Source organism: Mus caroli, unplaced genomic scaffold (genome assembly GCF_978045245.1).
Source record: "Mus caroli unplaced genomic scaffold, Mus_caroli_1 scaffold_17, whole genome shotgun sequence".
Lineage (NCBI taxonomy): Eukaryota > Metazoa > Chordata > Mammalia > Rodentia > Muridae > Mus > Mus caroli.
In genome coordinates, this window is record NW_028227272.1 from 91,143,123 (window position 1) to 91,159,516 (window position 16,394).

The 16,394-nt window shown below is 46.9% G+C and overlaps 1 protein-coding gene across 6 annotated transcripts in view; it reads right to left on the minus strand.

Annotated features, from left to right (window-relative positions):
- Nucleotides 1-2,870: 2,870 nt before the first annotated feature.
- Hlcs (holocarboxylase synthetase) overlaps nt 2,871-16,394 on the minus strand; it is a 183,555-nt gene continuing 170,031 nt past the window's right edge. For all 6 annotated transcript variants that reach the window (XM_029470266.2, XM_085832477.1, XM_029470265.2 and 3 more), the window contains exons 7-11: nt 13,349-13,416; nt 10,749-10,909; nt 8,248-8,362; nt 6,602-6,815; nt 2,871-5,536 (exon numbers count right to left, since the gene is read on the minus strand). In XM_029470266.2, the coding sequence (XP_029326126.1) occupies nt 5,365-5,536; nt 6,602-6,815; nt 8,248-8,362; nt 10,749-10,909; nt 13,349-13,416 (730 nt within the window). In that variant the 3' untranslated portion in view covers nt 2,871-5,364. The remainder of the gene's footprint in view (nt 5,537-6,601; nt 6,816-8,247; nt 8,363-10,748; nt 10,910-13,348; nt 13,417-16,394) is intronic.

The following is a 16,394-nucleotide window of genomic DNA, read 5'->3' on the forward strand; positions in this document are numbered from 1 at the left end:
TCCTTGTAAGTCCCACGAGCAGACAACAGTTTCTGCTGTCTTTGAACTCATGCATCTCATTTTTAAATTTAATCCTTTTAAAAATACAAAAGCCAACAAGGCGAGGCTAAGGTGGCAGACATGCAAGCCTATTGTGTGCGTGCACACGGGTGTGCTTCCGAAGCACACTAACAAGCTCGTTCATAACCGAGCCCTTAGGAACTCTGGTTGACACAAGTTGCACCTTCAAAATATGAAGTAGGCATTAAATGCAAAAACGATCTATATAGCCAGGCATGTTAGAGAATGGCCCTGTCAAGCACCTCCCTGGCAACATCCCTCCAGCCCGCACAGATATGCTAGTCCTACGCTTGTGTTTGCTTGCAAGTAGGAACTCCTAAAGCTAGTTAAACTGCATGTGCAATACGGAAACCAGAACGGACTGCACCTTGTGGAAGAAAAACATGCTTAAGGGATGTATGTGTATACATTTAAGCGTTTTCTACATAGCAAGAGCTTCATACGAACATGTTGTGTGTAACAGGTGAATGGAGACCCTTTTTATAAACTTACCAGCAGTGTTTAAAAATAAACTTCCATTACTTTTGTTTCACATTTATGGTTTATTTATGGGTGTACGCATTTTTTCTTTTGGGGTCACTAGGGCTGGGGGTGTGACTCAGTGATCCTCTGCTTGCCTGGCAGGCAGGAGATGCTGGTTTGAACATGAGTATAGAAAGAAAGAGAGAAAATCACTATTCAAAAAATGTCTCATTGCTTTGACTTGGACATCTGCCCTGACCAATAAATATCTGCTTTGGTTGCCACCTTTCAATTTCTCTACACAGGAAATATTGCATCCATTTACTTTAAAACATGTAGATTACATGGGCCTGGCAGTGGTGGAGTATGCCTTTAATCTCAGCACGTGGGGGGCAGAGGCAGGAGGATCTCTGTGAGTTGCAGGACAGTCAGAGCTACACAGGGAAAGCCTGTATGGAAAAGCCAGCCAACCACAACAAAACCCCCCTTTACTTTAGGAAACTCTTCCCACCTATACAGAAAGGTTCCATATTAAAACAATACAAAATGAAAACAAAAAACCCACTGTTGGTATCAGGGCCTCTGAAACCTGTGACATCATAGGTGGGACCTGCACACCTGTTGTCAAGTCAACAGCCACCATATTCCCAGAATCCACGTGGCTCACCTTCCACCTTTACCTGTGATTACATTATTATCCAGATATAAAGAAAAGCCCCCTTGATCTCTCTTTCCCCCTTCTCTTTCTACCGCCACCTTGCCCCTCTCTCTCCCAATAAACCTCACATGGCACTGTTTGGCCTGCGTGGTCCTTCAGAAACCGTGTGACGGTCAAGATCATAACACCCACCACTAATCCATCTAGAATCAATGGCCTGGAGAACTCTCAAAGTGTAAACTTCAGCCTGCTTTCTGTGTCACTTAGTGAGGACCCTGTTTATTCCCTATAGCGTTGGCAAGGTTAGGACCAACAATGTATGTGGAAGGTACTGGGTCATGGGATAGTGGCTCTTAGCACTCGATGCTCTCAGTGTCTGCACATGACAAGCCAAGCTTTTATGCTCACGAGTCTCATGGTTCTTGGAAGGTCTATGTTTGATCTGTGGGCATTAGCACCAACATTTTTCAATAAAGTTCCACTTATCTGCTCTTGCGCCAAGCTGTATCCACAAGGCACAAACCCTGAAGGAGGTTATTGGGAAAGGTTTTTAGCGTGTGTGTATGGGCGGGGGGTGGGGGGATGACCCTGTTGTAGATTTACAAATGATAGTATAAACAAATATAAGGGAGTCTGTGTGTTCCTAAAAATTAAAATGTCTATTAGTAAACATTTCCTTATTTGGATAAACCACCAGTTTTCATAGTCGACAATAGGAAGGACGATTCCTCAGAGAGCTAAACTGGCTTCCAGAGGTTATGGACTCAGACAAGGTTGCCAAGCAGTTACCATGGCAACCTAATACTGTTATCCTCATCCCCAAGGTTCTGCCCTGGTGTCTTTTCTCAACTCTGTGAAGCTTTAATAATGATGTGCTTTCTTTCACAAAACAACAACAACAACAGCAACAACATCATCATCATTACTGTGGGCCCTACCAAAGATGGAGCATGTTGACACAAATGCCAGATCAAATGGACTTGATGCCTAAGCCAATTCAAGCCTTTGGCCCTGCACAGGGCCTCCCAGGGAAAGGAATTCCTTTATGTTCTTGGAAGCCCCTTTCTAGAAAAGCCATTCCACTCATACCTCTGCAGAGACAGGAAGGGGTGGAAGGGCCTGGTTCCCCACCCTGCCCCCACTCCCTTCACCCTTTCAGAAGCCCAGGCCTTCCAGCAAAGCAGTTCTGGCAGCCTATGGGTTTTCTGCAGCACATGATGCAGGCTGATCCCAAACCCAGGCAAGATACATACCATTAAAACCCTCAGGACGAAAGTATCTTTAATGAAGGTTGATCAGTTCTCACAGCGGAAACACCCGTAAAGAACAGAGTCGCCGAGCGCTTGTTTTGGTTAAAAGATTTGGTTGTACTTAGAGCCTTTGTGAACTTTTTTTCCCCACTAGTAAGATCTCCTTTCTGCCAAAAATACATAAAAACTCACAAAGTACCAGGTTCCTGAATTCTTACACGTGATCTTTGTTATAAAAGCATGTTTAAATATCAAATAAAAACAGTGTAATCAGAAGCTACTGGCCATTCTCAATGAGCCCAGGGTTAAAGCAAGAATGGACTGCAGCCACAGTGAAAATCCTAAGTTTATTTTGGTAGAATTACTTTATAGGCATGGGTTTATAGTAATCCTTTTCAGAGATGATTCTTTGAAAAGCTAAAAAATAAAAAAAAGTAGCAAAGGTTTACATTTTTGTTTATTTCAAAAATGCATAGAGATGAACTAGGAATGAGGTTGCTGGCATGTCAGGGTAGCAAAGCCCCTCACTGCTTCAGCTGAGCTGTGTGAGACCCGGTGTTTGCTTACCTGTGCCTTCCAACACCCAGGGGTAGATATGCAAGCAGGGTTACACTGGGAGTAACCTGCTCTACGGCAAATACAGAGTCGGGGTTAGGTGGCCACGTCTCCAGATTAGGAGGCAGCAAAGTTAGGAGACTTGTAAAGTTCCTGGAGATCCCGGGACGCTGAGTGTGTGAATACCCTCGCATGTGGCGGGTACAGTGGCAGCCTTCACACGCCCCATCGGCAGAATGCTCTCTACGATGTGGAATCTGAAGTCTTTGGTTCATGTGAGGCCAAGTCAGGCCAGTGGGGAATGCAGCATGTGCTTCAGGCTATGTTGTCTCTCCAGACAAGGAGTGTCCTGTTTGCATACGCAAGAATACCCCAAACAGTGTAACTACCCCAGGGCCAATCAGCATGCCCAGAACATCTCTGTCTGCTCTGACATGACCACACTTCATTAGTTTTAACTTACAGAAAGGAAATTAAATGATAACATTTTTTTCCCCAAAGTAGAACTATCCAGAATAGGCCTCCAGCTTAAAATAAAACATAGCATGTTTTTCATTAAATAATCCCCCATAGAAATTTCGAATGTAATGATGGCGGTCCTGAGAGATGAACAGCCTTCTATTACAAAGTCTGAGAAATGAACCTTTGCAACAGCCAGCTTGGAGATCTTCGTTCTTGATGATATTTTACAGACGCTCTTTCTCTCTCTCTCTCTCTCTCTCTCTCTCTCTCTCTCTCTCTCTCAGGCCTGTCATTTTATAATTTGGGGTGACGTACAGTTTTATTTAAACTCGCATGAATTTTAAAAAATATCGGAACTAAATTTTATATATGTATCTTTTTCTTTTTTTGAGAAAAATGTTAATCAAAGTCTTATTTGCAAGAAAAGTTTCTTTAAAGTTCTTTTAGAGTCACAGTCTCTCAAACACGCATCAGGTTGGTATAGTTCACCCTGTATTTTTTTTTTTTTTTTTTTGCTTCAAATGGGGCTGTCTCTGCTAGCCTGAGGGTGGATGGATTTCTATACTGAAAACCTCTGGTTTCTGGAGTTGGCCTGACTACAGAAGCTGGATAAAGATGGTACTCGTTTATGACGAGGATCTTGTTCAAAGCTAAGCGATCTGTTCCGTCGTTTCCTTTCCACCCACTTCAGTGGAAGTGGCAGGAAGCAGGAGGGCAGACAGGAACTGGTTCTTTCAGGCTGGGCAGCGATGGGTATGATTCACAAGCTCCACAAAGATGGGAGGTACACGGGAAAGCACGGAGCACATCTGGAAACGCAAACCCAGAAAGGCTTCCTCTCCTTTGTTCTTCCACGGAGACTTTTAGCACATCAAGTTTTGAACATCTCCTTTTAAAGACACACACACACACACACACACACACACGCAAAATCAGGCATGCTCTGCACGCACATACATCTCTCCAAACTGATGGCATTTTTGTGTCAGTCTCTCTCTCTCAATCCTGACATTATGAAATCGGGGGCAGAAAGTCATGACTTACAATACAGTGCTGCACTCAGCCCTGCTTGAGGACACAGGCTTATGGGGATGTGCCATTCTAACAGAGCCTGATCAGCTTAAAAGCTCCAAGATTCCTCCCTTGTGTGGGCAAGAGGGTGAGCCCACGTCTCCACCAGCCTGGGCAAGCCTCTGTCTCTAAGGAAGCCGCCATCATGGCTTAAACATCTAAAACCTGACACATCTGACCCTGGAAAGGAGATAACGCTGGTTAGCAGCGTTTCTGTGGCCATCCTTCAGTCCTGTGTTCCAGGCTACTACAAGAAGCCCAACTTGACAAAGGAAACCAGCAACAACCCTACGTGCAGGCCAACACTTGTGTGTTCTGGGACAGCAGTGAGCATGCCCCTGAGCTGTGGGCGTTCACTGTTTTAACAGCAGAGGGCTAAGGGCCTTCACTCCTTGGGATATATTTGTACTATCTCAGCGCTATTCCCAACCCCTTGCTTCTCATTTCCCTCCCAGTACACACAAATCCAAGCCCACGTGGGGAAGAGCACTTCTATACCTCACAAGGCAAACTAAACTCCTAGGCTAAACTGACCCTTCTTCGCCTGTCAGTCAATCCTCACCAGATGCACCTTCAAACACCCAGTAAAACCACATATATATGTCCCAAATCCCGGGGTGGGGAGAGGGTGGGGGCAGGGAACCCACAACCTGAAGAATTAACAACTGGCCTCTAACTCTGCATTAGCTTCCCAGGCCCTAGGCAGGCAGAGACAACAGTTATGCAAGCGGAGTGCGCCTGCTCAGAGCTCCCAGGAGATCCCAGGAGCAGCTTCCCTGTTGCAGCTTGCTGCTGCTGCTCCAGCAGCAGCAGCAGATCCAAGCTGTCTGGGGACATAAGACGATGTTACTGTCGCTTGGGCACGATGAGGTTTCTCAGCATGTCGAAGGAGTTGCCGTCTGGATGCACCGTCACAACCCCACCATCCTCTTGGTGGACCTGCAGGAACCCGGAGTCATCAAGGCCCACAATAGATGCCTGTGGCCCCTCCGTGCTGCCCAGGCGGACTTGCTGACCACTGAAAATGAAGCACACCAACACTGGGGTCATGGGGGGTAACGGAAGGCTGGGACATCTTGCTCGGTGACTTTCCATTACAAGTGGACTAGGGTCCTGGCGACAGGCTAAGGCGACCTTGGACCTTCTTTGTCCCTGTGAAATGCCCTAATACTTACTCGGGCAGCCACGGGGCCGGGCTGGGGCTTCTGAGTACTGGATGACACTAATTCTGACCCCATTGCTGGTGATTTGTGCCTCCCCTCACCCAGTGCACTCTTAACTGGATGTGCTAAGAGACAGGAAAGTGGAGAGGAACGCCAGGAAGGCAGGGGAGATGAGAGGGGGGCACTGGGGGCCAATGAATATGGCCAAATTACGTTGTAAACATGTGAGATGTCATAACCCCAATTCATCACTTTTCCAATCAATCTGTGCCAGCTAAAATGGAGAAAGGAAAGAGTTTACTACATAGGGACAGGCAAGGTGGCTCAGTAGGTGAGGTGCCTGGTGACCTGGGTCCAAGGGTCCAATCCTTGGAACCCGTGTAAAAATGGGAAGAGGAACACTAACGCCATGAAGCTGTCCCGCCTTCTTGTAAGTTCATGTTGAAAGGCATGAGAGGTAGAGGCTCATCTGACACACTGTGGCTCTCACACCTCAGCTGTAGAGGATACTGGGAAGGAGTGTTAGCACATAGGGCTAGCCTCAGCCTCCTGAGTGCAGATTTATTATAGAGGATGCTGGGAAGGAGTGTTAGCACGTAGGGCTAGCCTCGGCCCCCTGAGTGTAGATTTATTAGATGCTGGGTGCAGGTGGGGCTGCCATTGTCCCATGGGGATCCCACTTTGAGATGAAGAAGGATCTACCTCTCAGACGTGCCTGCCTCCTCATAGGTCACACTAAAGTGATTTCAGTGTCACAGTCTTCCCAGCTCACCCTCCCAGGACCCTGGTCCCTCTTACTCCCGCTAGGCCGACTTAGGCTTTGTCATCAGTGTTAAGAAATCAACTATCAGACTGGAATGTTAAGAAACTCAAGTGCTAACTTTAAGGGATTTTAAAAGAACGAGGAGAGGGGCACTGACCCGTGCACCCAGTATTTATAGTAGAGGGGAAGAACGCCGTCGGGCCCTTGGCCCTGAAACCTGTGGAGCAGTTTCTCCAGCACGGTCACGGCCCTGGCTATGAGACAGTCCGCTCGCAGGGGCTTCAGGCCTGCCCCGTGCTGCTTATTGTGTTCTTCGATGAGGTCGTTGATACAAATGGTAGGATTACTGTTCGTCACATTGAATCCACAGCCTGGGGGAAAAAAACAATTTAAAATAAGCAGCTTGACATTATCAAGGATTCTCAACCCCCCTAATGCCGCGAGCCTTTAATCCAGTTTCTCACGCTGTGGTGACTTCCAACCATAGTTATTTTGTTGCTACTTCACAACTGTAATTCTGCTACTGTTATGAATCATAGTGCAAATATCTGGTACGCAGGGTATGTGATATGTGGCCCACAGAGGGGTCTCGACTAACAGGTTGGGAACCGCTGTTCTAGATAAAGGTACAGATCCTCCCAGCATTCATCCATTCAAAGTCTGAGGGAAGATAATGCTAGCAATTACCATCAACGTGGACTATGCTCTGATGCTAACCCTGAAACCTGTCCTTCTGGACTCCCCAACCGCCCAAAACTTTAAGACTATAACACAAGCCCCACACTCGGCCAATATCAGAGCGACGCCTGTCCTTTAGCTTCCCGAAGTGATCCACTGGCCTCAGTACCAGTGCATGCTGGGTAGAATCTGCACCTAGGACAGTTGCTCACTTAAATGAGGGGTGTGGAGCTTTAGGGGCATGGGGCGGCTGGCCGAGAAAACGCTGCCGGTTACAGCAGGATTGGAAACGTACGGCCTTGTGTTCTTCAGCTGGCACTGGAGACGCGATCCCACGGTTCTGTCTGTTGCTGACTTCTGAGTGACAGGTGGGCTCTCCTGGGAATTAGGGGAGCTTGGTGGTTGGATGCCAGGGTCCTAAAAACTTTTGAAACTGCCTGCAGCCTCCTCCTGGATGTGCAGAGGTGAAGTGGGCAGGGGCTGTATCTTACTTTGACTGGCGAGGGAGTTTTCGTTTAAGGGTGAGTTTCACAGCTAAGCACGCAAGGCCGGCTGCGGATGTAGTGTAGACACTGTTCCAGTTTCACGTCTGTTACTGTAGTAAATACCCCAGCAAGAAAGCAGAGGATGGTGCAGCCACACTGGGCTGGGCTTTCCTGCCTCAGTTAACATAATCAAGACAATTCCCCACAAAGACGTTCACCAACCTGATCTGGACGGCCCCTCGTCCAGACTCCCTCTCCAGCTGATTCTACAGGGGCCAAGTAGACAGTTAAGCTAATCGCCCCAGACATCACCCTATTGCTTATTATAAAATGGCAAAGGATTTGCTTCAGCCATTTCAAGTTCCGTGAGCAGCAGATGCGCTGAGAGACATCTGTTAGGTGTGATACCAATCTGGCACTTTCCACTGCCCCAGCCAGACAGGGGCTGCTGAGCCCTTGAAGTGCTCTCCGCTCATCCGGTCCTCTCTGTATCACCTCGCACTCTATAGTGGCAAGACTAGAAACATCCACCTCAAACCGACACTTGCTCTCCCAGATACAGGCATGCGCAGGAGGCATTTTAATTTTTGCTGTTTTGCTAATATTAAGAAATGCTGGAGGAAAAGTGTTAAGAACTTACCGATGAGGATATAAAATGTTTCTCCCATAAGTGTTGAATTAACCAGAACCCCACCGATCTTCATGAGATCGCTGTAGTAAATATCGTTGGGCCACTTCACTCGCAAGTTGATATCCTAAAGAAAATCTGCGTGTTAATTAAGCAATCGGCCACAGGGCATCAGACAATGAGACGGAAGATGAACAGAATAGTCTCGAAACTAACAGGGCAGGGAATGCGCCCTCTCCAGCTTCAGACAGCTGACCTCTCAACTGATATGTGGGGCATCATACGCTATTGTTTTAAATTTATTATATATATATATATATATATATATATACACACACACATACATATATATATATATATATATATACACACACACATACATATATGTATATATTTATATATATATACATGTGTCTGTGTGCCTTTTGCAGGCCTGGAGCCATAAAGGCCAGAAGAGGGTTTGGATCCCCCTGGGACTGGGGTTACGGATAGTTGTGAACAGCCACGGAGGTGCTGGGAATCAAACCCAGCACACTGGAAGAACAGCCAGTGCTCTTCACTGCTGAGCCATCTGTCCAGCCCTGGGTTACACAGTATTAAAGTCCCTGCTGAAGGTGGAAAGTAAAACTCAGACAGCGCCCATTCAGCATCCGCTCAGCACACTCCCTTCTTGTCACGTCTCTCATTAAAACACCTTTTGCACAAAACAGCCCTGAGGCTCAGGTAGGAGGAGTGCAAATTTGAGAACATAAAGTTGAGGACAGTGGCTACCGGTCTCCAAGTGTGCGGACCGACCTTCCTGCTCTGGCCGAGGCACAGTACTGAGCCCTGTCTCCACACCGCACCGGCTGCATCCTGTGTTGGCTGCACTTCTTTCCTATTTAAATTTACATGGCTCCAGAGCTGTACCTCTTGCACCCAGGGTGGGTACTTAATACTATGCTACTGGACCTACTATTACACACCTGCTAGACAAGATGCGCTCACTGCTGCAATGACTGTCAGGAGGTAGTCACCCATTCTATGATTGCACTGGAGGCCTTTTTATTAGAAGAGAATTCATGACCAACACTGTAAACCTGACCCGAAACCCATGTCTCAGGCCCTGGTGTGTAGCCTATCACTGGTGCTTTACTAAAATGGTCACGTCGTCAGACTCTTGTCAAACTGGTTATGCTTATATATTTTTTAATTGAACTATTTTTAAATTATATTTAGCACAATATATATTTTATACCAATCATAAAAATGATAGACATGTTATTAAATGAACATAAATAGATAAAGTTTTTTGTTTGTTTATTTGATTGTTTTGTTTTTAGTAGAGCTTTAAAATCTTGGCTCTTACTGTGGTACAAACCCAAAATAAGAACAATTGTATGACACTGGAGTTCATTGTAATAAGGCTGAACTTCAATGTCCCTCACATCACCAAAGGATTTTACCTCCATAGTAGCTAAGCTAAGAGTTGACAGTTCTGCTGCGCCAAGGAATGAATTGTAGGAACCAATTATTTGGATGCAGATTTCCTGCTATGGTCAAAGCTGTTTGACTTGAGTGATTGTCGTCATTCTCAGCCCACAGGGAGCAGGTTACATTCATTTAAGAAATGGTGTGTGTATTAAGATGCTCGATCCATGAAGCCACTCATCAACTGTTTCAATGAACAATGCTTCTGCTTAGTTAGTTGGAGAAAATAAAATTGGGAGGGGGATGTGTTAAGGGAGGGCGGGGGAGCAGTTGGAGGTGATAAGATCAAAATACATCACATAAGGGTAAGATAAATGAATGAAAATAACTCCACTCAAAATGGAAGTCATCTTATACAGGACGTGCCATGGTGGACTCTCCTTCCCCTAACACAGTAAGCCAGAGTGAATCTTTTCTTCTAAAAGTTGCTATGGCCACGGTATCCTATTACAGCAACAGAAAAGCAACCAGGAATGGGGTAACCAGGAGTGGTTTATTTGGGCAAGGATAAGGATGCCAGCATGCCTGTCCTTGCAGTGCGGGAGACAGCATCAAAAGAACCTAGCTGTGAACTCCATCAGCCGCAGACTAAGAGCAGCTCTGCCCCTCGGACATGAGGGGAGAGGACAGAAGTTAGCTGGGTCCATAAAACAGCCCCCCTTTAAAACTGAAAACACACACAGCTCCCACCCAGCCCAACAGTCTAATACAATATGTTCATCAAGAGAAAAGAAAAGCTTGTCCTTACTAGGATGCTAAGAGACCTGGCAGACAGCCCCGGAAGAGATTCTGGAAAACACTCCGTGGAAGCAATTACCCACAGTAGCACTGTAAAAGGCAGGCATGCCAGGCGAGCACTCTACCCCTGAGCTGTGGCCCCACTCCAAATGGTGCCACATGCACTCTGGTGACGGCTTTGCCGATTGTGCAAACACATGCTACAGATGGAAAGGCTGAGCTGGGGGCTCCACAGGAAAGGGAAGGACAGTGAAGCCACACACACACCTCATACTCTGGGATAGACCGCATGAAGTCACACGTACCTCATACCCTGGGATAGACCGCACTGCCTCCACCACAGCCAAGGACATCAAATGCTGGACAAATGGAATCCTCTGTCCCAGTTGTGACCTCAGGGGGATGGAGACCAGCAGAGTGGAAAGGGCACAGCCCACAGGGCTCAGCCAGGCATTCGGGCCCCTTCCTGGAAGACAGGGTCTTTGAGAGAAGACTGCTTCCTATGTGGATACTCCCGGAGAACAATGTCCCACTTGAGCTTGCTTGTGCTTCATGACACGCCTTGATGTTCTAGGGATTCATGCGACAAGAGAAAAATGCTCTGGGGTCTGAAGAGAGCTTGGTGAGTAGAGTGCCTGCCACACAAGTGTGAGGGCCTGAGTTTCGTCTCCAGTACTCATATAAAAACCTGGTGTGTACTCAAAATCCTGTGTTGTGGAGATGGAGACAAGCAGGTCCCTGGGGTTCTCCGGCTGGAACAGCCTCTCTGAATCTATAAGCTCCAAGTCCCAAAAAAAGAGACACTGTCTAAATAAATAAATAAATAAATAAATAAATAAATAAATAAATAAGGTGGACAGCTCCCAGTGAACAATACCGAAGGCTGATTCCTGGTTTCCACATGGAGATATATACCATACCTGTACAAATATCTGCACACACATGTGCACGCACATACACACACACACACACACACCGCTGCTGCCAAAACATAATGAGGGTGACCCCTGAATTTTGTGCTTGGACAATTAATGTCTTACAGTGTCTGAATGCTGTGCTACCACATGGCCGGGCATGAGGGTGAAAATGGAAAAGTGCTTCTGGTAGTACTGGCTGTGTGGTCCATGGAAACCCAGAGCCGTGCCTTCAGTGGTAGCAGTGTGAAAGGTTTCGCACTGTTTTTGTGCTGGATTAAATCTGGAGCTCTGTGCATGCTAGGCAAGTCCCAGCCTGAGCTCCAGACTGAATGTTATCAAGCAATCCCCGGGGGCTGAAGAGATGGCTCAGTCTGTAAAGTACTTACAGCTCATGCCTGATGATCTGTAGCACCCACATAAAAGGACAGGCAAGAAACTGGGCAGACAGCTTGACAATAAAGTGGTTGTCACACAAGCATGAGGATACTTGGGGACAGAGGGAGGGGAAACCAGGTGCTGGCTAGATAGACTACTTAGAATTGTCAAACTCCAGGGTCATGGGACAACCCTGCCTCGATAAATAAACTGGAGAGTAACCAAGGTTCCTCCATGCACACGCACATACACAGAGCCAGTCATGGTAGCCTTTGCTGTAACCCAAGTGTGAAAGAGATACAGGTAGGCAGATGGGTTCTCGGGGGCTTTGTAGCCTGCTAGTCTAGCCTATCGGTGAGATCCAGGTTCAGTGACAGAAAGACATTTGATGACACTGACCTTTTGAATGTACACACTAGTGTACATACCAACACACATGTGCAATACACATAAATGCATGCTCATGTATCACAATACACACATGCATGTACACATACACATGCACATACACACATGTACACACATACATGTACGTACACACATGTACATATACCATCATGCACATACAAATATGCACACATATACATGTACATACACACATGCACACACCACTATGCATGCACACATACACACATATGTACACACATACGTGTACGTACACACATGATCCCTGATAGCAAGTCTCTAAGCTGCTACTTATTTTTTTAAAGCTGAAGTTAGGAAAAGAAAATAATCAAACTCAGAGGTACAGGTTAATTAAAAATGCTTCTAGAGTATCATCTTTTAAGAACTCTACCATCTCTGGTGGGAATGGGTGGTGTGCATGCGTGGTGTTTATCTGTAATTTCAGCACTTGGGAGACTGCAGCAAGAAGTTTGGGGGCTGAAAGTCGGCCTGTGCTACATAGCTAGACACCCATAGCTTTTATGCACTATATTTTTCTTCTTTGTCTTATGCTCAAATCAAAGAAGTGGCAGACTCCCATCTCTCTGCTCTGAGCGAGGAGCAGATGTGGGTGGTCTGGTACTGGCTGCTGGCTGGCAGGAACATGACCCATGTTCCTGTAAAGCCTCATCCATGCCTCCTGCAGACGCTGGCAGGGTCTCTGCCCTTGCTGGTCCCACCATGGCTCTGGAACAGCGCAGACTCTCAGTCTGCAAGAGGCAGGTGGTAGAAACCTGCTCTTTTTTTGAGCAGGCACAGATCCAGTGCCATTTCGTGAGGGCTGGTGAGCGGGAGGCCTCTGAATGTGATGTAAGCTTACTACAGACTCCAACAGACCCTCCCCGAGGACCTTCAGGAGAGTAAATGTCTTAGAACTTCGTTTCCATCACAACCCTCAGGATGTATGGGGAGCGTAGGTTAGCAGGCGTGACAGCCATCAAATGCAAACACTGCGTAGTTAACAAACTGTGGACTGGGAGATTGCCTGTGCTCTACTGAAGTCAGTGGGCCTTCTCCTTTTCCCGTGCCCCATTTCAGGGGGCCGTTAAAATGGAAAGACGCTAAACTCGAGCGGTCTCAGGGTTCAGCACACACTGAGCTCTCCGGCCAGGAGACTCGTGGATTTTCGGGAAGGAAAATAACAGCAAGGACAACAAAAGAGGACTGACCTTTGCCCTGGGTCTGCCGAACTGCAATGGCGATTAAGCCCATTTCCTGCGGCATCTCAAACATCAACCTGCAAATGGTGGGAAAAACTGGTCAGTTAGAACGGACACGAAGAGGAGGGCCAGCAGCTCGGACAGAACGGGGACAAGTGTGTGCGTTTGCATGGTGGTCAGGAAGGGCCAACGACCTGCGGAGCTGTAGAAAGGAGGGGTGTCGTTTCCCCTCACAGCCTTTGGTAGGAACCAGCACAGGGGTGAAGCAAGGGGTGAAGGGCAAGAGAGTGGAGAGGGGCAGGGGTGGAGGGAGGAGAGTGGGGTCAGCCTGGCTGGTGCTTGGCTTGACTGCTAGGAGACAGTTCTTTGGACGATGTTATCAAGTTCTTTCCCTTTACCTCGTATCTACCTTCAAGTGACAACAGTGTCTGACATTTGTTTTTACTTACAGTGCGTTTCTGTTTGAACATGCACACGTTTCTGATTACTCAGAAAGCCAATATGTGGGCAGTACAGCATTTAAGAGACACCCCATCCCCTGAGAACTAATTACACTTTAACTGCAGTAAATAAATCAACACCTTTTGAGAATTCCCAAGAACCCTGGATCTGTTTGGGCTTGGGGTCTGCTTTTAGAACAGTTTCACCGAAAAGAATGCAAACGCCTCTTTGGGGTTAAGTGGCAAAGCATACCCGCGTGCATCTCTACCTGACTGGCTGATATCTGGGGCAAAGGAAAACGAGCACACGTCCCAGAGCCCTTCACTCCGAGGGTCTCCTCCAAGTCGTGCTCTCTGCATTTTATTTCCATGCTAAGACACTTCTCCTCCATCTTCCCGCAGTTGCTGATCTGGCACCAATCGGATATAGTTCAGAGCAGGAGGTGTTAATGGCCAAAGCCAAGCTCGCTCGCTCTCTCTCTCTCTCTCTCTCTCTCTCTCTCTCTCTCTCTCTCTCTCGCCCTCTCTCTCTCTTCCATCTAAATATATCTATCAATCATCTATCTATCTATATGTGTGTACTTATATATGTATGTATGCATCTATCTATTGTGAATCTGTCTGTGAATCTATCATCCATCCATCCATGTATGTATGTAATTATATATATGTGTATGCATCTATGTAGCTATCTATATATCTATGTATCTATTTATGCATATCTATATATATATATATGTATGTATGTGACATGTATATGTATGTATCATCTATCAATCTATCTATCTATGTGTACTTATATATGTGTGTACATCTATTATGAATCATCTTTCTGCGACTTTCTTTCTTTCTTTCTTTCTTTCTTTCTTTCTTTCTTTCTCTTTCTTTCTTCCTTCCTTCCTTCCTTCCTTCCTTCCTTCCTTCCTTCCTTCCTTCCTTCCTTCCTTCCTTCCATCATCATTTGTGGGAGAACAGGGGTTGAGCAGGGCAGAGGACAAACTGGTATTACATATTAACAAGAAGCTACAAGTCAGTTTGAAGTATTCTCAAGATTCCTGCAAACAGTACCCCTTAAAGCAAGCCTATGCCCTGTGTAGCTCTCCACCCTCTCCTGCAGGCTAAAAGAACCCCTAAGAGAAGGAAACTGCTTAAAAAACACCCCTTCCCACTCCCACCCGCCCAACACCCGCTGCCTCCCGAAGTGTGTAGTACTTGCATAGGGGAGGAAGCCTATGATTTCTTTGCGTGCAAAGACTATGTTGGGCAGGGTCTGGCTGGTGCAACCGTGGGTCTTCCTCACAGCTGTAGGAGCAGAACAAGGCATTCAGGAGAAACCCAACCTGTGCCAATACATGTGAAACACATCCTCACAGTATTTCTCTTGGACACTATGAATCACTCCTTGAGGTGGAGTATGCCTGCCCACCCCTGGGCACCAAGAATAAAATGTCTTTTGCTTGTTCTGGACAAGGGGAAATTTGTAAGAAGGAGTCTCTGTCTTATAGCAGGGTTAACATTGTCATTTAGGGTCTCCTGTTTCCTAGAGGGTCCCATTCCCGAGTCTGGGTTCCCGGGGTAAATGGAGGAGGGGGGAGGGGCAGGAAGGGGGGATGGGATTGAGCATTCTGTGAATGGACTGCAGAAGCTCTTTGGACGGTGGGTAATGTAGAATGCTCTTTAAACATGTGGACCTTAGACATTCAAGCGCTAGGTACACCCAGCCATGGAAAGGGGTGGGGGCAGGGCCGCAGGAACATGAGTGGCTCAGAAACCAAATGCGGACTTTTAGAACAAAGAGGAGTGATTAAGGGAGTACACACCAAACTGCTAGGGGTTTGGCAGCACTTAACAGACCGTGCTAACGAGCAGAGTGAGTCCGTGCTGCTGAGGCCAAGAGGAAACTCTGCAACAGAGACAGGGGAGGAAAGAGCTAATGCCTGTGCGAGACAACTGGAGGCCGCCAGATTTATTTGTGCTATCTGAGATAACTCTGGGGGCCAAGCCGCACAGCTCACAGTCGACAAAGGAGCATTTATGAACTTTGTCAATGCTGCGTTTCTGAAAATGAAGCCGCTGCAGTCTGCTTTAAGTAGAGAAAAAGCAACCGTGGATAGATGCCATCCTTTTCTTGATGCCCTTGTACCAAAGGGATGCTGAAGAAAAGCCCTGCTTGTGCTGAGCCTGAAACTTCTGCAGCCCTGTAAGGAATCTCTTTGCAGTCCAGATGATCTAATCCCCACACCGAGTGCTCTGATTACAGAGGACAGCACAGGGGTGCTCCGAGCAGACTGGCCAATAGGAAAAGTAAAACGACGAGCAAAAGTTTAACTAAGATGCAGCCCATCCTCTGTGGGGGATCTGGCCCAGCCACGTTCATCGGTTAGAAAAGCAACGGTCTGGGAAAGATCTGTGGGAACAGTTAGCTGAGTCACAGTGTGAGGACCCAGAAGGACAACTGGTGATCATTATAACAAGAGCTCTGACACACAGACAGAACCTCAGAGGGTACGCTGGCCCCAAAGTGCACACTGAACAGCAAAGTTCAAAGGTAACACATGAATTTATCCAACTTACGGGAACTTAAAAAAAAAAAAAAAGAGGCAGGGCAGTCGGAT